General features: G+C 48.0%; 1 protein-coding gene across 1 annotated transcript in view; it reads left to right on the top strand.

Moving 5' to 3' along the window:
• The window catches only part of RNFT2 (ring finger protein, transmembrane 2), a 43130-nt gene extending 33974 nt beyond the window's left edge, over positions 1 to 9156 (top strand). The window contains exon 7 of the mRNA XM_017887890.1: positions 8879 to 9156. Coding sequence (XP_017743379.1) covers positions 8879 to 9104 — 226 coding nt within the window. The 3' untranslated portion in view covers positions 9105 to 9156. The remainder of the gene's footprint in view (positions 1 to 8878) is intronic.
• Positions 9157 to 23433: the final 14277 nt, after the last annotated feature.

The raw sequence follows: 23433 nt of genomic DNA, 5'->3' as shown, positions 1-23433 counted from the left end.
TATGGCAGAGACCATATAGCTTACAAAGCCGAAACTATTTACTGTCTGTTTTTAAAGGAAAAGCTTGCTGACTCCTGACCTAAAATATTAACAGTGGTCCTCTAGATGTTAAATATGTGGATAGGCCAGGTGCATTGGCTCACGCCTGTAATCCCAGCACTTTGGGAGGCCAAGATGGGCAGATCCCTTGAACCCAGGAGTTTGAGACCAGCCGGGGCAACATGGTGAAACCCCATCTCTACAACAAATGCAAATATTAGCCAGGCATGGTGGCGTGCACCTATAATCCCAGTTACCCTGGAGACGAGGGTGGGATGATCACATGAGCCCAGGAGGTCAAGGCTACAGTGAGCCATAATCGCACCACTGCATTCCAACCTGGGTGACAGAGTGAGATCCTATCGTTTAAAAAAAAAAAAAAAAAAGTACGTGTGTGAGCAATTTTATTTTTTTCTTTAGAATTATCTGTATTTAAAAAAATTTTTTAGGGCGGGCGCGGTGGCTCAAGCCTGTAATCCCAGCACTTTGGGAGGCCGAGACGGAGCGGATCACGAGTCAGGAGATCGAGACCATCCTGGGTAACACAGTGAAACCCCGTCTCTACTAAAATACAAAAAACTAGCCGGGCGGATGGTGGCGGGTGCCTGTAGCCCCAGTCACTCGGAAGGCTGAGTGCAGGAGAATGGCGCAAAACCCAGGGGAAGGCGGAGCTTGCAGGTGAGCTGAGATCGGGCCACTGCAACTCCAGCCTGGGCGGGCACTCCGTCTCAAAAAAAAAAAAAAAAAAAATTTTAAAGACACTTTTTTTACATAGTAATAGCAGTGCTTTTTAAATAATGTTAAGTGATAAAAATGTCTCCCATCTGGTGAGGCTGTGCAGAGACAGTAACAGGGCTCCTTGCTCCTTCACCCAAATACATGTTCCCATGAGTGGGGGCACCCTCTTCTGTGACATTGACTCAGGGTTCTATGCAATGTGGTGGGGCAAGTGGAGAGCAGAGACAGGAAATTGAATGGATTACTAGCCCCGACTTTTCATCAGCTTCCTTAAATATCCCTGTCACCCTGAACTAGCACCTGGAAATTCTTTTTTTTTTTTTTTTTTTTTTTGAGACGGGCAGTCTGGCTCTGTCCCCAGGCTGGATACAGTGGTGCGATCTTGGCTCATTGACAAGCTCTGCCTCCGGGTTCACGCCATTCTTCTGCCTCAGCCTCCCAAGTAGCTGGGACTACAGGCGCCCACCGCCACGCCCGGCTAATTTTCTATTTTAGTAGAGACGGGGTTTCACCGTGTTAGCCAGGATGATCTTGATCTCCTGACCTTGTGATCCGCCCGCCTCGGCCTCCCAAAGTGCTGGGATTACAGGTGTGAGCCACCAGGCCCGGCTGAAAATTCTTTTGAAATGAGACGCTTCCTCCACAAATCTGCCAGGGTAAATGAAGCAGGCAGAATCTCACTCACTCCCATGGACATCTCGAATGGTCAACAGTTTCTCTCCTGAGTTCCTTCAGGGCTGCTTGCCAGCCTCCAATTTTTTTTAGTGAGTTTGTTTCCCCTGGTGCCTATACATTGCTGTCCATAGTTGCTGCCCCATCAATATTTGTCAAATAAATGAATAGCTCAGATTTTTTTTTTTTTTTTTGGATGGGGCAGTCTTTCTCTGTTGCCCTAGCTGGAATGTAGTGGTGCCATCATGGCTCACTGCAGCCTTGAACTCCTAGGCTCAAGCAATCCTCCCACCTCAGCCTCCCAAAGTGCCGGGAATACTGGCACAGGCCACCACACCTGGTCACAATTTTTAAAGTTACTTATATTTCTAATTTCAAAAGTAATTTATTTTTAATTGTGAAAATTGGAAAACCCGTTTCAAAAGGACCAAAACCACCTCCAATTCTGTCACCTAACAACAACTCTGCTAACATTTTTCTCTACATATTGATACCTATTTGTTGTGGAAATTGTAGCATGTAGAACATGCCATTGTACAACTCTTTCATTTACCAGCATATCACTTTAATGCACAAGAAATGTCAATAAATGCAAGGAGCATTTCTTTATTTATTTTGAGACGGAGTCTTGCTCTGTCGCCCAGGCTGGAGTGCAGTGGCACAATCTTAGCTCACTGTAACTTCCATCTCCTGGATTCAAGTGATTTTCCTGCCTCAGCCTCCTGAGTAGCTGGGATTACAGGCAAACGTCACTACACTTGACTGATTTTTTTTTTTTTTCTTGAGACAGAGTCTTGCTCTGTCGCCAGGCTGGAGTGCAGTGGCACGATCTTGGCTCACTGCAACTTCTCCCTTCTGGGTTCAAGCGATTCTCCTGCCTCAGCCTCCCAGGTAGCTAGGACTACAGACACATGCCACCACACCCAGCTAATTTTTGTATTTTTAGTAGAGACAGGGTTTCTACCAAGTTGGCCAGGATGGTCTCGATCTCTTGACCTTGTGATCCACCCGCCTTGGCCTCCCAAAGTGCTAGGATTACAGGTGTGAGCCACCGCACCCGGCCGATTTTTTATAATTTTAATAGAGACAGGGTTTCACTATGTTGGTCAGGCTGGTCTCAAACTCCTGACCTCAGGTGATCTGCCTGCCTTGGCCTCCCAAAGTGTTGAGATTACAGGCATGAGCCACCATGACCAGCTGCAAGTAGCATCTATTGACACTTCCTGTGTATGTGCCTAAGACTATATTAAGAAAACATACCGGCCGGGCGCGGTGGCTCAAGCCTGTAATCCCAGCACTTCGGGAGGCCGAGGCGGGCGGATCACAAGGTCAGGAGGTCGAGACCATCCTGGCTAACACAGTGAAACCCCGTCTCCACTTAAAAAATACAAAAAATTAGCCGGGCAAGATGGCGGGCGCCTGTAGTCCCAGCTACTCGGGAGGCTGAGGCAGGAGAATGGCGTGGACCGGGAGGCAGAGCTTGCAGTGAGCTGAGATCCGGCCACTGCACTCCAGCCTGGGCGACAGAGCGAGACTCCGTCTGAAAAAAAAAAAAAAAGAAAAAAGAAAACATATCAACTAAGGGCCCTTTGGGTTACCAGCTTAAACAAACAGGGAATTCTTCCAGGCATTGCTCCATGCAGGGACTCAAACAATCCTAGGAAAACCAAACAACAAGGCCTGAGAAAGGGCAGGGACCAGGGACTTCCTGGAATTTGATGTTCAGTTCTTGGCATGACTTAGCCGTTCACTAGCAGTCTCTGTTTCTCCTTCAAAATTAAAGAGAGCGCACCTCTGATTGGCTTTTCATGGGCCATGGGGGCTGGGTCGCAGAGTCCAGTGGGGATGTGGATGCTTTCCCTGAGGATGGCAGTGGTGAGCACCTCTCAGAATAGAGTCACAGGCTCAGCAGATGCCCTAAATGCAACTACTTGGAAGAATCTGTAGAGGCTGTAAGGGTGCTGGAAATCACATCTCTACATCAGACACAAAATTGTGTAAGTCCCAGACTAAAAGAGTTCACAAACCAGTAAAGCGACCCACATCAAAGTCCAGGGGGTTACCATGTAGATATCAGCTTGCTTTTGCAACTAAAACATGTTTTAAAAATGATCATCATGTAATAGCCAAAAGGTGGAAGCAAGCCAGTGACCCAGTGTCTATTGACAGATGAATAGATAAACACCCTGTGGTATGTGCATACAGTGGAATATTCAGCCTGAAATAGAAAGGAAATTCTGACATATGCTGCAACATGGATGAGCCTTGAGGACATTTTGTGAATTGAAATAAGCCAGATACAAAAGGACATTAGGTGTATGATTGCACTTACATGAAGTACCTAAAGTAGTCAAATTTATAGACAGAAAGGAGAATGATGGTTGCCAGGGACTGTGGGGAGAAGGGAATGTGGAGTTACTGCTAATGGGTACAGAGTCTCAGTTTTGCAAGATGAAAAGAGGTCTGTGGTTAGATGGTGGTGATGATTATGCAACAGTGTGAATGTACTTAGCATCATTGAACTGTGCATGTAAAAATGGTTAAGACGGTACATTTAGTGTTCCGTGTGCTTTACCACTATTAGGAAAAAAGATCATCTACCACTGACATCATTTCATAAAAGAATGGTTATTTTAACACCAAAGAATTAATTAGGAAAGAAAAATAATCCTGTAATCGGAATACATTTGGCTTCATTTTTTAAAAAGTATTTGGAGATCACTGCATAAGTGAATGTTATCAGAACGTGACTGCTGTTTGTGGAAGCTATCAGAGCTGTCAGAATCGAGGGAAGATTCTTTTGTGGATGGTTGGGGGTAGAGTTGGCCAGAGGACCTCTAGGACAGAGTTGAAACTCAAATCAGGCTTTCAGACCACATCCATCTGTTTAGAAATTGAACTTTAAGGATTGTGTGGTTTCGCCACTTTCTGAGGCCACCCATAAAAGCAATTTGAGGAGCAGTTCCGAGGCGTCAACACAGATCTCATACCCTGCATTCAGTGCTTGGTCTAGAATGTCAAGGTCCTGGTGGAGGGTGAAGGAGGTGGAGTTTCCCAGAACCTTGGATGAATTTCCAGCTCATGCCATTTTCTGGGTATGATCATATTCCCAGGCTCAGACCTCTGTGCCCCCATCAAAGCAGACTGAGTCAAACTGGCGCACAGGAAGAGAGAGAGAGAGAAGCTTAAGAGAGGAGCAACAGGCTGGGCGCGGTGGCTCACGCCTGTAATCCCAGAACTTTGGGAGGCTGAGGTGGGCGGATCACCTGAGGTCAGGAGTTCGAACCAGCCTGGCCAAAATGGTAAAACCCCATCTCTACTAAAAATACAAAATTAGCCAGGTATGGTGTCCCACACCTGTAATCCCAGCTACTTGGGAAGCTGAGGCAGGAAAATCGCTTGAACCGGGGAGGTGGAGGTTTCAGTGAGCCAAGATTGCACCATTGCACTCCAGCCTGGGCAACAAGAGCGAAACTCCGTCTCCAAAAAAAAAAAAGAGAGAGAGAAGAGCAACATAGCTGAGTCCTTGTCCTTACTGAAGTCACCAGTCTAGAGTGTGCTTGTGTGTGATGCCAACAACCATTGTCTTATTTTGGCCTCTTGGGGACCCATTTCACAGGTGAAGAAACTGAGACTTCATGAAGCCCTTGCTAAGGAGTCTTAGCCTTGGAGGCACCCCTTACCAGTGAGCTTGAATAGTCTCAGGATTTGATGTCTGATGACCAATATCAAAGTCTTAATTCTACCTCTTCCCAGCTTTGTGCCCTTGAGCAAGTCATGTCACCTCTCTGAGCCTTCCCTAGTTTCCTCATTTGCAAAATTGGAACCAAGTTCACATTCTTCCCTTATCTGCCTGCAGGCTAGTTAGGAAAGGCCACATGTCATAAGACTCATGAAAGTGCCGGGTAAACAATAAAACATTGGGCATATAATTAATATGATTATTTTATGATTAATTATCATAATTAGGCTAGGCACAGTGGCTCACGCCTGTAATCTCAACACTTTGGGAGGCCAAAGTGGGTGGGTCACTTGAGGCCAGGAGTCTGAGACCAGCCTGGCCAACATGGCCAAATCCTGTCTCTATTAAAAATATAAAAATTAGCCTGGCGTGGTGGTAGGCATCTGTAATCCCAGCTACTCGGGAGGCTGAGGCAGAAGAATCGCTTGAAGCCAGGAGACAGAGGTTGCAGTGAGGCCAGGTTGTGACACTGCACTCCAGCCTGGGTGACAGAGCGAGACTCCATCTCAAAAAAAAAATCACCATAATTATTGGTGGAGGTGCCTAAGGAGGAGCAAAACTGACAATAAAATATATCCGTCCATTAAAGTTTGTAGGGTACTTTAGAAATGAGTAGACTTGATGATGAATCCATAGAAAAACACTTTTGCACCCACCCCCCAAAAAAAGCAAAAACAAACAAAAAAACTCACTAAGATGATGGAATAAAACCCAGATAGATAGATTGAACACCAACTGGTGTCCAGGATGAAATGGAAAGGATAAGGCAGATCTTTAAGATAAAATGGAAAGGATGAGGCAGATCTTCATTTGATCATGATCATGGAAGCATTGGAGATTTGGCAGAGTGGAAATCCACCAACCAGCCTGGGATATCCTGGGAAGGGCAAGAGCGGAGCTAAAGACAGGAGCTCAGGGCCGCAAACCTCTCCCTGTATTATGACCTGGATGACTACTCCAACTTGCAGGCGAGGAATCCCATGGAGACAGGGCAGGGATGTGGGAGGGTCACTGAAGGTGTTGTGAGTGACTTGTCCGTAGTTTTGCCCTACTCAAAATAACCCAGACCAACCCATTCTTAGGATGCTAGAATAGGGGCCTCATTTTGCACCCTTTTCCGCCAGCCCAGCTGAGTATTTCCAAAGCATATAGAAAGCATCCATTCTGTGCTGAGTGCACTTCTCCCTGCTTTGGAGGGGGCTGATGGGATTTAGTCTGGCCCTTGCCCAGAGCCTGTAATCCGGCAGGAAGAAAGGAGAGGGACCAGCGTGGGTTGAGTACTGGTTCCAATCTAAGCTCCACATTCAACCCGAGATGCTGCAGGAAGGTGACTCCACCTCTTAGTGCCCCGGTGTCCTCAGCTCAAAATGGGATATATATATATTTGTTTGTTTGTTTTTTGTTTTTTTTTTGAGAAGGAGTCTCTATCACCCACGCTGGAGTGCAGTGGCATGATCTCGGCTCACTGCAACCTCTGCCTCAGCCTTCTGAGTTGCTGAGACTACAGGCATGCACCACCATGCTCAGCTAATTTTTATTTTTTTACTAGAGACAAGGTTTCACCATGTTGGCCAGTCTCAAACTCCTGACAAGTGATCCACCTGCCTCTGCCTCCCAAACTGCTGGGATTACAGTCGTGAGCCACCGCGCCCAGCCTCAAAATGGGATATTAACAGTACCTACTTCATAGAGTCTTTGGGAAGACAACATGAGTTAAGACATGTAAAATACACAGAGCAGGGCTGCATGACATCTAAAGCCAGGATATTTTAGCCACTATTACAAAGAACATTCCCCTCTTGGGGAGTGTTGGAGAGCAGTGCCACTCAAAGTGTGGTGTGTTCACCAGTGCCAGTTTGAGAACTGCTTGTTGTCTGTCTCCGAGTTAAGTACAGAAACTGAACATGAGGTTTCACTTATCTGGTCATGGACAGGTTTACACTACTCAGCTGTAGAGTATGGATGGAGAACTTTAACTGCAGCCAGGATGTCTGGGTTCCAGGCCACCTCTGTCCCTTAATATTTTCAGGACCTTCCACATATCACTTTACCTTTCTGTGCCTCAGTTTCCTCATCTGCAAAATGGGGTAGATAAAAGTACCTGCCTCATAGTATTACTATGGTCATCACTGCTGCACTGCAGGGTCTGTAATCTGTCCATTATCTCATCAAATCCTGCCAATGACACCATAAGGGAGGGAACAATTCCCATTTTATTCATGAGAACACCGAGGCGTACAGAGATAACTTTATTTGCCCAGGGTCCAATAAATGGAGAAGCCTGGATTCCTGTTCAAGTCTGTCTGATACCAACGCCTTTATGCCTATGTAGTGTGACTTTGGGCAGCTGACTTCACCTCTCCAAGCCTCAGTGCCTTATTTAGAAACTGGAGATAAGCAACACTCACTGCACAGGACAGTTGTGAGGATCAGTGAGCAAAGAGCTTAGCACAGTTCCTGACACATCAGTTTCCCTCCCTCCTTCATAGTATTGGCCTGCCTTCCTAATTTCCTCTCCCTGCCTTCCCTCCCTCTCTTCCTCCTCCTTTCTTTTCTTCCCTCCTTCCTTCCTTCGTTTTGCCTTCTCTTATAAAGCCTGTTGTGGACCCACAAAACTAGGGGGCACTGTTACAGTTGGGTTTGTCCCCACCAAAACTCATGTTGAAATTTGATCCCCAATGGTGTTGGGAGATGGGGCCTAGCGGAAGGTGTTTGGGTCACGGATATGGATCCTCCATGAGTGGTTTGGTGCCATTTTCATGATAGTGAGTGAGCTCTTGCTCTGGTGAAACTGGGTTAGTCTCATGGGAATGGATTAGTTCCTGTGAGCGTGGGTTCTTATAAAGCCAGGACGCCCCTGGGGTTTGTCTGCTTCCCCTTTGGCCTTCTCCTTCATGTTATGATGCACCAGAAAAATAACCCTCACCAGAAGCTAGTGTCGTGCCCTTGAACTTCCCAGCCTGTAGAACCCTGGGCTAAATAAAACTCTTTCCTCTGGCTGAGAGCAGTGGCTCATGCCTGTATCCCAGCACTTTGGAAGGCTGAGGTGGGCGGATCACTTGAAGTCAGGAGTCTGAGACCAGCCTGGCCAACATGGCGAAACCCCGTCTCTACTAAAAATACAAAAAATTAGCCAGCTGAGTTGGCAGATGCCTGTAGTCCCAGCTACTTGGGAGGCTGAGGCAGGAGAATCACTTGAACCCGGGAGATGGAGGTTGCAGTGAGCCAAGATCACACCACTGCACTCCATCCAGCCTGGGAGACAGAGCAAGACTCCATCTCAAAAACAAACAAACAAACAAAACCACCTCTTTCCTCTACAAATTACCCAGCCTAAGGTATTCTGTTACAGCAACACACAAAAAAGGACTAAAACAGGGACCTTAATGAAACTCCAGGCCAATATGGTCATTTAACTCTCAGGGGAACTAAGACTCAGAGAGGTTAAAAGATCCACGTGAGGTCACACAGCAGGTGAGTAGCAGATTCAGGAAAAGAACACAGACATCTGACTCCCAGTTCAGTGCTCTTTCTATAAGTGATACTTTAGGAAAAGGACACAGACGTCTGACTCCCAGTTCAGTGCTTTTTCTACAGGTGATACTTAGAAGGCTCCCGAGTGAGTAGAAGGAGCTGCTGAGGCCTGGCCCTAAGGGAACCTTCTGACCCTCTGAATCCTTCCCCCAGCCTCATATTCCTGAAGCCCAACCTGGAGACACTGGACTTCTTTGACCTGCTATGGATCGTGGGGATCGCAGACTTTGTTCTAAAGTACATCACCATCGCCCTCAAGTGCCTCATCGTGGCCCTGCCCAAGATCATCCTGGCCGTCAAGTCCAAGGTAGGCACTGGCTGTGACCATCAGGTAACCCCAGTCACATGGATCACACAGAGGAATCATGGTGCCTTCTGAGGAGGGAAGAATGGATGAGGGTGGACTGATGTCAGCGTATAAAATAAACAGAGCCTGAGCTCATAGCTCCTGTCACCCACCTCTTCTAATTCCATGAAGCTGAGCATGGTTCTTTGTCATCACCACCTTATCACACCTCTACTTTCCAAGTGCATTTCCTAAGTTAGGTTGTTCACAGCTACCCTTGATGCAATTTTCATCCACATTTCACCTGAGAGAGAAAAAAAAAAGCATGTTAGTATGCTCTGGGTCCTGCTTTTCCCAGGGAAGGAGAGCCCTAATAGGTTTTGACTCTTTGTGGCTTCCAGGAGCTAATTTTATAGAGGGGACTGAGGCTTGGAAGGAAAGAGCTCCATGATTAATTAGTGATGTCTGCCACAGACCCTGGAGTGGGTACTGAGGACAATGATGTTTTGCAGTGTATCATAGAGAAAGGCCTCCAGGCAGGTGTTGGAATGAAGAGGCCTTGGGGAATAGACATTGGAGTTCAGAGGACTGAGCAGGGCTCAGACAAGGTATCACCTATAGAACATAGCGATTGCCAGTGGCTCTGTAAGGTGACCCAAAGGGAATGTGGACTGAAGCAGATGGACTAAAGAATGTTTAAAGTCTCCTGCTTTCCATTATGTAAAAACAGCCATCTTTCAAGTTCAGAAAGCTGAGACATGTCCCAGGCATTGCTTGACAGCAGAGCAGCTTGGAAGTGACCATCGATCTTGAGTGGCAACTAACCCAACCCATGACCCCAATCTTTGGGCCCGTTTTGGTCCTCCCACCTTTCATGTCCACTCCCTTCCTCCACTGTGTGATTTAACACGGTGGTCCCCAACCTTTTTGGCACCAGGAACCGGTTTCACGGAAGACAGTTTTTCCACGGATCATGGTGGGGATGGTTTCAGGATGAAACTGTTCCACCTCAGTTCATCAGGCCCTGGATTCTCATAAGGAGCATGCAACCTAGATCATCCCTCGCATGTGCAGTTCACGATAGGGTTTGCACTCCCAGGAGAATCGACTGCCGCAGCTGATCTGATGGGAGGTGGAGCTCGGGTGGTAATGCTTGATCACCCACTGCTCACCTCCTGCTATGCGCCTGTTTCCTAACAGGCCACAGTCTAGTACCAGTCTTCAGCCCCGGGATTGGGGAGCCCTGATTTATCTAGTTGAGCCAAAATCCTAGGCTGCTGAGGTTTTCTTAGATGAAGCCACAGCTCTGGTACCCAAAAGGCAGTGCCAGGAAATGCAAAATGGCATAAAGACAAAAAAAAAAAAGAGATGTGGAGAAGAAAAGCCAGAGGGGAAACAACAGGCCTAGGAAAGTCCTCAGATGCCTCCCATTTACCCTCCCCAAGACCATGATGACCAGGACCTTTTGCCCATTGAGCTCGTGCAGGGTTCCATGTCGGCACCACGCACTTGACACTGGAAAGCAGCATGGCCTGATGGCTATGCCCATGGACTCTGGCATCAGACACATCTGTGTTCAGATCCCAGCCATGCACCTTCAGCTGTGTGACTTTGGGCAGGTGACAAAAACCTAGTTTCCTCTTCTGTCAACTGAGAATAACAATAGCACCTTCCTCCAAAGTACTCCCTTTGTAAGAACTATTGGTTGTAGGAAATACAGAGTGCTTTGCTCCACACTCTGCACATGGTAATTGCTCAATGAGTGATTCACAATCCCTGTGTTGTCTAATCTTCATGACTGCCAGCTCTGCACTGATTAGCTGTGCAATCTTGGATGAATGACTTAGCCTCAGTGCCCTCATCTGTAAAATGGGGTAATAGTTTTTCAGCTAAATGACTTCCTCTGATCGTTTCAGCTACACTCTCCATCTTTCTCACCCTGCTGTCTGCCCAGGGGGCTGACCTGTATGAACTATGGGTTCCTGTGCCCATCAGCTTCCAGTTGTGTTCAGCCGATGGAGAGAGAGGCAGAGGTATTTATTCCCCCAGCATGTTAGTCTCCTGTGGCTGCTGTGACAAATTGCTACAAACTTAGTGGTTTAAAGCCACATTAATTTATTATCGTTCTGGAGGTTAGGAGTCCAAAATGGGTTTTACTGGGGCAAAAATGAAGGTGTTGGTAGAGCTATGTTCTTCCTCCATCTTCCAAATCAGTGATGTCAGGTTGAGCGTTCTCTCCTCTCTCCTCTCTCCCTCCCTGCCACACCTCTGCCTTCATTGTTGCATCTCCTGATTCTCGCCCTCCTGCCTTCCTCTTATAAGGACCCTGTGATGATACTGACCCACCCGAATAATCTAGGCTCATCTCCCATCCTTAATCACATCAGCAAAGTCTCTTTTGCCACATAAGGTAACATTCACAGGTTCCAGGGATTAAGGTGTGGTCATCAGCTGGGCGCGTTGACTCACGCCTGTAATCCTAGCACTTTGGGAGGAAGAGGTGAGCGGATTGCCTGAGCTCAGGAGTTCAAAACCAGCCTGGGCAACATGGCGAAACCCAGTCTCTACTAAAAATACAAAAAAATTAGCTGGGTGTGGCAGCATGCACCTGTAGTCCTAGTTATTCAGGAGGCTGAGGCAGGAGAATTGCTTAAACCCAGGAGGCAAAGGTTGCAGTGAGCCGAGATCACACCACTGCACTCTAGCCTGAGCAACAGAGCGAGACTCCATCTCCAAAGGAAAAAAAAAAAACAAAAACAAGATGTGGACATCATGCCCACTTAAGCAGCACATATGCTAAAATTGGAATGACACAGAGATTAGCATGGCCCCTATGCAAGGATGACACACAAATTCGTGAAGCATGCTATATTTTTTTTAATTAAAAAAAAAAAAATTGGGCCGAGTGTGGTGGCTCAATGGCTTATACCTATAATCCCAGCACTTTGGGAGGCTGAGGCAGGAAGATCGCTTGAGGCCAGGAGTTTGAGACCAGCCTGGGCAAGACCAGCCTGCTGGTGAGACCCTGTCTCTACTAAAAATTTAAAAAATTAGCTGAGTGTGGTGACACATGCCTGCGGTCCCAGCTATTTGGGAGCCCAAGGTGGGAGGATCGCTTGAGGCCAGGAGTTCCAGACTGCAGTGAACCATGATCATGCCACTGCACTCCAGCCTGGGCAACAGAGTGAGATTCTGTCTCAAAAGAAAAAAAAAAAAAAAAATTAAAATTAAAATGTAAATAAAATAAAATAATTTTCTAAAAGATGTGGACATTTTTGGATGGGCGCAGCATTCCGCTCCCTGCCACACCTGGTTTCCTCCCTCCCGGGTTACCATGGGTCAGTGCTAGTCCTCGTACTTCACACTCAGTAACCCACGGAATCTCTACAACATCCCTGGGAAGTGGGCACTGTTATTCCTACCACCCGCTTTCTCACGTGTCGAAAATAAGTCTGAACACACAGTTCCTATCGCAGGTAGCTCCTCCACACAGCTTTCTATCCAGGTCTGGTGACTGCCCTCCTCGTACCTTTCTGGACTAGACCACCTCTTGTTGGTGTCCACAAACCCTGCCCACACCTTTGTAAATAGCACAGGTATTAAACTCTTCAGTTACCTGATTTTAGTATGCCAGGACCCTACTCACTCTACCATGAGACTTCCCTCATGGCGTCAATGGAGTTTATGAATATTCAGGGCTGGCCTGGCTCATCATAAGTGTTCAATACATGTTGGCTACCAGGATGATGCTTTTAAATCACTGCTATGCCCCTCTTTCCTCCTACTACTGCTACTACCACCCTACCCTTCAAGATATACACACTTATTCCCATTTTACAGACAAAGACATTGAGGCCCAGAAATCCCCCGATAGACACTTGTCAGAACCAGGATTTGAACTCAGGTCTGCCTTATGTCAAACCCAAGGGTCTCTCCCAGCTGTCTGACCTCTGAGAATCCTAGCCAGGATTGTTTCCATAGGCTTTGTGTGCCCCTACACTGGCTTCGTGTTCTTGGGCTGGGAACCCCAGGGGGAAGCTTCTGGTTGGCCCCCTCCTTGAAACATCTGCTCCAGCCTCACTCCCTTGTTAGATAATGACAGGTCTAGCCAGTGAAGGTCTGAGAGCTACACTGCCAGCTTCCTGGGTACCACATACATTGACCAGGAATAGGCTGCAGCCATCAGCTGCCTCGTCAAGGTGGACCAGCTCCTGCAAGGGGCATAGGTTGCAGCCACCTGCAGGCACAAGGCACATCATCCTCACTTGAGTAGTAACACCCCTCCCTGCGCCCAGCTACAGCCAAGCTCTGACCCCAGGAACCCAGGATGGGGAGGAGCCTGGACTGAAGCCAGTGTTGAGAAGTGGCAATGTCTTCCACCTTTCCTTAGCACCTGTCAGCTGCTGGGAACGTGTTGGCTCTCCACAGCCAGCCAAGTCAGACAGAGGGGCAGTACAGGCAGAGCCCACAGAGTGGCATGTGCTAAGTGACACTGGAGAACAGATTGTCACCAGTGGATCATTTTTCTGCCTGTTCTAATTAGGATCAGGAATAACAACTGTAATAGCAAACTCTTAGAGGCCGCTTAACTGCGTACTGGCCACTGTCCCAAATACTTTACATGTACAAACTCACTGAGTCATGACCACATCCCTGTGAACGGGATCCTGTTATTACTGCCATCCCATTTTCACAGATGTAGAAACAACAGGCGGGGCATGGTGGCTCACACCTGTAATCCCAGCACTTTGGGAGGCCGAGGTGGGCGGATCACGAGGTCAGAAGATCGAGACCATCTGGCTAACACACGGTGAAACCCCGTCTCTACTAAAAAAATACAAAAAAATTAGCCGGGTGTGGTGGCGGGCACCTGTAGTCCCAGCTACTTGGGAGGCTGAGGCAGGAGAATCGCTTGAATCAGGGAGGCGGAGCTTGCAGTGAGATGACATCGCACCCCTACACTCCAGCCTGGGTGACAGAGCGAAACTCAAAAAAGAAGGAAAGGAAAGGAGAGGAGAGGGGAGGGGAGGGGAGGGGAGGGGAGAAAAGAAAGAGAAAGAAACTACAGCACAGAGAGGTTCAGTGACTTGCCCAAGGCCACACAGCTAGAAGTTGAAGAGTAAAGTCAGACCACCAGGCAGTCAGGCCCCCGAGTCTGAGCTTTTAGTCTCCTTGCTGTGGTCAGAACAGAGGTGCTGTCCAGTTACTGCAAAGAGTGGGATATTGTACAGATTCACTTCTATAAGTAGACTCAGAGCTGAGAGTGCAAAGCTACACCAAGGCTTCCTACGTTCTCCCTGGCTGTCACTGCAGCTCACGATCTGTGGTCTGCAGCATCCACCGCGTATGTCCTGTCCTCTTACAATTCCCCAGTTCAGCTCCTGGGAGAAGGTCTGATTGGCCCAGGTCATTTTGTGTGCCAGCTATTTCATAGGTCAGCAGCTGGCCAATGAATGGGTGCGCATGGTCATGTGCCTACCGCTTGTCCAATCAGCTGTTGCCAAGGGGAGGCAGTGTCAGCTGGTATGAAAAAACATGGCTGCCTTTCAGATGGGGCCTGGGTTGAGCCAGGTAAAGCAGTGAGTCAAAGTAGACCCATTTTCAAGAAGGAACTCAGGATCTTCCCCAAAGCCTGGGCCTCTTCTTATTGTTCTAGATCTCAGAGTATAGCACTTCCCTCCACCCCACATTGTTTACATCAATAACCTGGAAAAGACCTCTGACTCTTCCTCTTTCTTCCTTGCTTCTTCCAGTCAGCAACCAAGATCTGTTCATTTTGCCTCCTCAATGACGTGGGAACCCATCCTCCTTCTGTGTCTCCACTGTCACCACCCTAGTGCTCACCACCATGAGACCAAAGTAGTCTCCCTCTGTGTGTCCACTCCAACCCCCTCCACTTCATTCTTTTCCCTGCCAGCGGAGCAGGATTCTAAAAGAAAATTAATCTGATTATCCTCTCCTATCACTTGCCCTCACCTCCGCCCAACTTAAACCCTCCAGGGACTGCCCTTGTGCTCAGGACAAAGACCAAGCTCCACAGGCGCGGCTACAAAGCCTACCCAGCCTGCCTCTGCCCCCGCCACCAGCATCACGCCCTGCCACTCCTTGGCTCCCCCGCTGTTTCTTCCCTCTGCCCTCCTCCCTCCTGTCTCGGCCTCTTTCGCATGCCCTTCAGACCTCCAGAGATGCTCCTTCTCCAATGGATCCTTGAGGCTTCAGTTCAAAAGTCTCTTCTATATCCCCCTAAGTACAGTTCTTTCATAGCATTTCTGATTACCTACTTGTGTGTGTGTGTGGCGGGGGGGTTGTTTGTTTTGTTTTGTTTCGTTTGAGACAAGGTCTTGCTCTGTTTCCCAGGCTGGAGTGCAGAGGCGCAATCACAGTTCACTACAGCCTCAACCTCCCGGGCTCAAGCGATCCTCCCAGCTCAGCCTCCTGAGTAGCTGGGACTGCTCAGTGCACCACCACACCTGGCTAATTTTTTTGTTCTTCTTGGGGATGGAGTCTTACTTTGTTGCCCAGGCTAGTCTTGAACTCCTGGGCTCAAGTGATTTTCCTGCTTCAGCCTCCCAAAGTACTTGCGTGATTATTACATTCGTTCCTGCCTCCTCACTATTTGAAAAGTCTGTTTGGCCCACCAGTGTATCTGTAAGACCCAGCCCAGCATTGGGCACTGGGCAGAGCTCTGTAAATGGTGAGTAAGTGAACTGGCAGAGAAACTGAAGTTAGCTCCATCCTGCCCTGTGCCTTCTGGTTTATTTTCAGCAGATGAAAATAAAACAGGAAAGCCAGGCATTGGGGCTCACACCCGTAATCCCAGCACTTTGGGAGGCCAAGATGGGTGGATTGCTTGAGCTCACAAGTTCAAGACAAACCTGGGCAGCACGGTGAAACCCCGTCTCTACAAAAAATACAAAAAAATTGGCCGAGTGTGGTGTACATGACTGTGGTCCCAGCTACTCAGGAGGCTGAGGTGAGAGGATCGCTTGAGCCCAGGAGGCAGAGGGTGCAGTGAGCTGAGATATTGCCACTGCACTCCAGCCTGGGCGACAGAGCCAGCCTCTCAGTATTCTTCTGACGTAGGTGCTAGTTACTCTTATCAATGGATGAGGAAATGGGGGTTACGAGATCAGGTAGTTCTTTTTTTTGTTGTTGTTGAGACAGAGTTTCACTCTTGTCCCCCAGGCTGGAGTGCAATGGCGCGAGCTCTGCTCACTGCAACCTCTGCTTCCCAGGTTCAAGGGATTCTCCTGCCTCAGCCTCCCAAGTAGCTGGGATTATAGACACGTGCCACCACACCCGGGTAATTTTTGTATTTTTAGTTTCACCATGTTGGCCAGGCTGGTCTTGAACTCCTGACCTCAGGTGTTCCACTCACCTCAGCCTCCCAAAGTGCTGGGGTTACAGCCATGAGCCACCACGCCCAGCCCAGATCAGGTAGTTCTTATAGTCACACAGCTGCTCGGTGGTGGGGTCAGGATGACAGCGCAGGTCTTTACAACTTCAAGACTCCAGCTCTACCTCACCACCCTAGTGCTCTACCTCCAAGGAGTGGGTTTGGGACAAGATAAGGAAGGCATTTGAGGCTGACTCATCACCTGGTGCCTTCTGGGTTCTGTCTAGATTCTTTCTCATAGTCCAACTCTTCCAAGGCTCTCAATACCCCTGTGAGATACAACTCACTGTCACCTCTTTCTGGATGAAAAACTATTAGTTTCCTGTGGTTGCAGTAACAAAATACCAGAAAATTGGTGGCTTCAAATAAGGGAAAGCATTGTTCTCTCACAGTTCTGGAAGCCAGAAATCCAAAATCAGTGTCACTGAGCCAAAATCAAGGTGTCAGCAGGGCTGCATTCCCTCCAGAGGCTCAAGGGGAGAATCTGATCCTTGCCTCTTCAGGCTTCTGGTGGCTCCTGGTGTCCTTGGCTTGTGGCTGTGTCACTCCAGTCTCTGCCCCCATGGCCACATGGTCTTCTCCTCTTCTGTGAATGATGCCTGTCTCTGCCTCTCTCTTATAAGGATACATGTAACGGTATTTTGGGCCCAGCTGGATAAGGCAGGGTAACCTCCGCATGCCTATATCCTTAATCACATCTGCAAAGACGTGATTATTTTCTAAATAATGTCACATTCACAGCTTCCAGGTATCCTTGAGTGGCCATTATTTCCTTTACTACACTGAGGCTGAAAGAGAGGTGAGATAATTTGTCCAAAAAACACCTGGTTGCTCAGTTATAGAATCAAAATGAAAACCCAAGTCTTCCAACTCATAAGCCCATGGCTACTTCTGAGAACCAGGACACCATCTGCCAGATCGGCCAGGTGCTGGAGGGCCTGCCTGGGCCATTCCTAACCTGCAATTTTACAGCCATAGTGCCTTGAGCAAGTCACTTAATGTGAGCATTTTCCTCCTGCAGAAGATTGAGATGTTAACAGTAGCGTTCTTTAGATACTGCAAAGGTAAAAAGACTTGGCAGGGCACAGTGGCTCACACCTGTAATCCCCGCTTTGGGAGCCCAAAGTGAGAGGGTTGCTTGAGGTCAGGAGTTTGAGAGTAGCCTGGGCAACACAGCAAGACGCCATCTTTATAACAAAATAAAATAAAATCAATTAGATGGGCATGGTGGCATGCGCCTGTAATCCCAGCCACTTGAGAAGCTGAAGTGGGAGGATCACTTGAGCCCAGGAGTTGAGGTTGCAGTGAGCCATGATCACGTCACTACACTCAGCCTGGGCAATAGAGGGAGATGTTGTCTCTTTAAAAACAACAACAAACAAACAAACAAAACAAAAAAGAAAAAAGATATAATGTGTGTATGAAGAGTTATCACCTAGAGAGGAAGCAGGTGAGGCTTTGTGGACCATCACGGGTCCCACCCCCTGTCTGGCATACTTACTCATCCCTCTCCCTCTTTCACTCCCTTACTGTTTTTCGTGCTCCAAACAGACCCTACCTCTTTTGCTTCTCTCTTTTTTTTTTTTTTGAGATGGAGTTTCACTCTTCTTGCCCAGGCTGGAGTGCAATGGCACAATCTCGGCTCACCACAACCTCCGCCTCCCAGGTTCAAGCGATTCTCCTGTCTCAGCCTCCAGAGAAGCTGGGATTACAGGCATGTGCCACCACACCTGGCTAATTTTGTATTTTTAGTAGAGACGGTGTTTCTCTATGTTGGCCAGGCTGGTCTCGAACTCCTGACCTCAGGTGATCTGCCTGCCTTGACCTCCCAAAGTGCTGGGATCACAGGCATGAGCCACTGCGCCCGGCCTCTGTTGCTTCTTTATGCTCATTAACTCGCCCCATTCTGCAGCATCCCTATGTGGTAGATGCTATTCTTATCCCATTTTCCAGAAGAGAAAACTGAGGCACTGAGACATTGAGAAACTAACCTACAGTCTTCTAGAGTGGGCTGCTTTTTCCCCTGTCTTTCACCTGCACCTACTGATTCATCTACCTCAAAGAGCCTTCCCTCCTTCTCATGTCTTGATAACTCCTGTTCTCTCTTTAGATCATTGCCTCTTAGAAACCTTCCCTGCCTCTTCAGGCTAGGGATGGTGCTCCCACGAGGACTCCTACAGCAGCCTATACTTCCCCTATTCTAGCACCCACCACTCTGACTGTAATTGTTCATTAAATGTCTGCCTTCTCTGCTTAATTTTAACCTCTGTGACAGCAGGAAATGAATGCATCCAGTTTGTTTGTTGATGGATCACCAGTATCTGCTGTGTATTTGGAAGCGTTCATTGTATGTATGTAAGTATGTATACATGTGTGTTTGAGTGGGTAGATGGACAGGTGAATGGATATATAGGTAGGTAGATAGATGAATTAGATGACCATCTGGAAAGTTTGGTGGCTGGATGGATAGATGGATGGATGGATGGGAGGAGAGTGGATGGATGAACGGGTGGGTGAATGGGTAAATGTGAGGAGAGTGATGGATGGATGGATGGATAAATGGGAGGAGAGTATATGGGTGGATGGGTAAATGGGAGGAGAGTAGATGGATGGATAGATGGGTAAATGGGAGGAGAGTGGGTGGATGGATGGGTAAATGGAAGGAGAGTGGATGGGTAAATGGGAGGAGAGTGAGTAGATGGACAGATGGGTGGATGGGTAAATGGTAGGAGAGTGATAGGTGAATGGATGGTGGATGGATGGATGTGAGGAGAGTGGATGGATGGATGGATGGTGGATGGATGGGTGGATGGATGGATGAATGGATGGATGGATGGATGGATGGATGGGAGGAGAGTGGATGGATGAATGGATAGGTGGATGGGTAAATGGGAGGAGAGTGGATGGATGGGTAAATGGAAGGAGAGTGGATGGGTGGATGGGTAAAGGGGAGGAGAGTGAGTAGATAGACAGATGGGTGGATGGGTAAATGGTAGGAGAGTGATAGGTGGATGGATGGTGGATGGATGGATGGGAAGAGAGTGGATGGATGGGTGGATGGATGGATGGATGGGAGGAGAGTGGATGGATGAATGGATGGGTGGATGGGTAAATGGGAGGAGAGTGGATGGTAAATGGAAGGAGAGTGGATGGGTGGATGGGTATATGAGAGGAGAGTGAATGGATGGATAGATGGGTGGATGGGTAAATGATAGGAGAGTGATGGGTGGATGGATGGTGGATGGATGAATGGGAGGAGAGTGGATGGATGATGGATGGATGGATGGATGGGTGGATAAATGTGAGTAGGGTGGATGGATAGATAGTCTAATCTGTTGTAATAACTCACTACCTCCTCTTACAGCAACAGCAAGAGCTTGGATTTCATTTTCAGCTCAGTTCAAACCTCTTACATTTGGTAGGTGTCAAAACACTTCTTTCACGAAGACACAAAGACCTATAAGCAAAGTAGTACTCACTTCCCTGTGCTAGAAAAGACCATGTAGGGCCTTTGAAAGAAATCTGGCAGCCACACTTATAATAATAAACATGGCTAAATATTGCTGAGCATTTATTATGAGGCAGTGTGTTAAGCAATGCCATTTGTTCAAGAAATATTTACTGAATGCCAGCTACATGCCCCACTCTGTTCTAAACTCTGAGGATACATCAGTGAACCCGTAAATAGAAACCCCTATGTTCCTGGAGTTTATATCCTCCTAAAGACATTGTCTCAGTTGATCTTAACAGTCCCAGGAGGGTAGATGCTTTTGATATCTCTTTTCATAGAGAGGAAACTGAGTTAAATAACTTGCAAAGGAGCACAAGCCTTGCAGTAACAACGCGGATAGCAGTGGGAACAGCCAGTGTGGGGCCAGCCTTTCACGTGGGCAGGCAGGGCTCTAATTCATTTCCATCTGACGTCAGCCTCATGAGGGAAATTCTATTGTCTTGATTTTTTGTTTTCTTATTGAGATACAATTCACATAACATAAAATTAACCATCAGACTGGGTGCAGTGGCTCATGCCTGTAGCCCCAGCACTTTGGGAGGCCAAGTTGGGCGGATCTGTTGAGCCCAGGAGTTCAACACCAGCTTGGGCAACATGGCAAAACCCTGTCTCTACCAAAATACAAAGATTTAGCCGAGCATGGTGGCACTCACCTGTAGTCCCAGCTACTCGGGAGGCTGTAGTGGGACCATCACTTAAGCCTATAAGGTTAATTCTGCTGCAGTGAGCCCTGATCACAGCACTGCACTCCAGTCTAGGCAACAGAGGGAGACCCTGTCTCAAAAAAATAAAATAAAATAATAAAAATAAACCATTAATCATTTTAGAGTACGCCATTCAGTGGCGTTTAGTACATTCACAGTGTTGTACAACCACTACCTCTGTCTAGTTCCAAGACATTCTCACCACCCCAGAAGGAAACTTTGTCTCCGCTAAGCAGTCACATTCCTTTCCTGCTTCCCGCAAGCTCCTGGCAACCGCCAATCTGCTTTTCATCTGTATGGATTTGCCTATGCTGGACATTTTGTATAAGTGGAATAATATACTGTGTGGCCTTTTGTGTCTGGCTTCTCTCATGCCATGCTGTGTTTTCGAGGTTCATCCATGTTGTATCATGTATCAGCACTTCATTTCTTCTTTTTCTTTTTTGAGACAGAGCCTCACTGTGTTGCCCAGGCTTTAGTGGACTGTCATGATCTTGGCTTACTGCAACCCTGCCTCCCGGGTTCAAGCAATTCTCCTGCCTCAGCCCCCCGGAGTAGCTGGGATTACAGGCATGTGCCACCAGGCCTGGCTAATGTTTGTATTTTAGAGAGATGGGGTTTTGCCATGTTGGCCAGCCTGGTCTCAAACTCCTGACCTCAGGTGATCTGCCCACCTCGGCCTCCCACAGTGCTGGGATTATAGACGTGAGCCACCGTGCCCTGCTTTCATTCTTATGGCTAAACAATATTCCATTGTGTGGATAGACTACTATTTGTTTAGCTGTTCCTCTGTCAATGGACATCTAGGGTGTTTTCACTTTTTGGCTGTTGTGAATAGTGCTGCTATGCGCTTTTGTAGACGAGTATCTGTTTGAACACAGTTTTTGCGTTAAATATCTAGGCGTGGAATTGTGGGTTGTGCTGTAATCCTCTGTTGAACTCTTTGAGGAACTGTCAAACTTTCCCACAGTGCCTGTACCATTTCACGTGCCCAGTGGAAGAAAATGAAAACACCCGAGAGGCTAAGGAAGTAGCCCAAAGCCACATAGCTCACAAGTGGCTACGTGGAGATTTGAACTCAGGCAGTCCTCCTGCTCCGGAACTGCTACCCTGAATTATCAGACCTCAGTCCTTCCCATGTATGTTCCCTGAATTCATTTGGAAAATTTTCTTTTTTGTTTTTTGAGACAGAGTCTCTGTCACTCAAGCTGGAGTTCAGTGGCACAATTTCGACTCACAGCAACCTCCACCTCCTGGGTTCAAGCAATTCTCCTGACTCAGCCTCCTGAGTAGCTGGGATTACAGCCGTGCACCACCACGCGCGGCTAATTTTTGTATTTTTAGTAGAGATGGGGTTTCTGCATGTTGGCCAGGCTGGTCTTGAACTCCTGACCTCAGGTGATCCGCCCACCTCGGCCTCCCAAAATGCTGGGATTACGGGCGTGAGCCACCGCACCCAGCCTAGAAAATTTCTGAGAATTAATTTTGGAGAAAAGTCCTCCTAAACCATTCATATAAAAGTCCCCCAAGTCCAGGCCAGAGCTACCTCACTTCCTTACTTCCTTCTCCTTGAAACGGACACTGCTGGGGCCGAGGAGGTGGGGATGGACCCAGCACCCCTTTCTTGCGCCTCTGAGTTGTGGGTGACAGTTATTAATGCCTCCCTGGCAACTGTCCAGCTCCCTTTTTCTGATGATGATTATTTTATTTGGCGAGATTAATGTGCCAGGTCAGCGCGTAATCTAGCCTGTAGAAAGTGATGTGAATGGTCTTCCCCAAGATAAATTGCAGGCTTGGAAAAGGTTCACAGCCTTCCCTTGCCTGTCTGAGTGCTCTCCCGAATCCTCATCAATCCTTGTCTGGGGAGAAGAAAAGGATGGGTCTTCATCTGCAGCTGGGGTGGGGATGCGGGGGGAAAGACACATTTGTCAGAGACCCCAATGGCTCACGGCACAGATGCTCTTTCCCGGGCCTCCACACCATCCACTGAGAGGGTGGGTTGGTTTTAATATTATAATTATTATGTTGAAAGTGCTTTTGGTATTTGGGTCGATTGATGGCCCTGACGTGTAAGGCTGGGTGAGCCACCTTGTCTGGGGACTTTGGGAATCTCTCCATTTTCTGCCTTTTCTTAATCATCCCGCTGCCAATGCCAATGCCAATTCCCACGTGCCTTGCAACGCTGGAGGGTCTGTCAGGAATCCTCACACCTGGGCCTTCCCGGCCAGCCAAGACGGGTTAAAGATGGCATCGACTGGTGTTCAACCTCAGCCCCAAAACCATCACGCTGGCCGGGTGTCTTGAGCCGCCGCTTGTTGCTACACATCCAGATAGCTTTTTTTTTTTTTTTTTTTTTTTGAGACGGAGTCTTGCTCTGTCGCCCAGGCTGGAGTGCAGTGGCCGGATCTCAGCTCACTGCAAGCTCCGCCTCCCGGGTTTACGCCATTCTTCTGCCTCAGCCTCCCGAGTAGCTGGGACTACAGGCGCCCGCCACCTCGCCCAGCTAATTTTTTTGTATTTTTAGTAGAGACGGGGTTTCACCGTGTTAGCCAGGATGGTCTCGATCTCCTGACCTCGTGATCCACCTGTCTCGGCCTCCCAAAGTGCTGGAATTACAGGCTTGAGCCATTGCCCCCAGCTTTTTTTTTTTTTTTGAGGCAGGGTCTCGTTGCTGTTGTCCAGGCTGGAGTGCAGTGGCGTGATCTCAGCTTACTGCAGCTTTGACCTCCTGGACTCCAGTGACCCTCCCACCTCAGCGCCCCACATGCCACCATGCCCAGCTAATTTTAAATTTTTTGTAGAGACAGGGTC

Source organism: Rhinopithecus bieti, unplaced genomic scaffold, assembly GCF_001698545.2.
Source record: "Rhinopithecus bieti isolate Rb0 unplaced genomic scaffold, ASM169854v2 scaffold_17010, whole genome shotgun sequence".
Classification (NCBI taxonomy): domain Eukaryota; kingdom Metazoa; phylum Chordata; class Mammalia; order Primates; family Cercopithecidae; genus Rhinopithecus; species Rhinopithecus bieti.
This window is presented reverse-complemented; position numbering and strand designations above follow the sequence as displayed.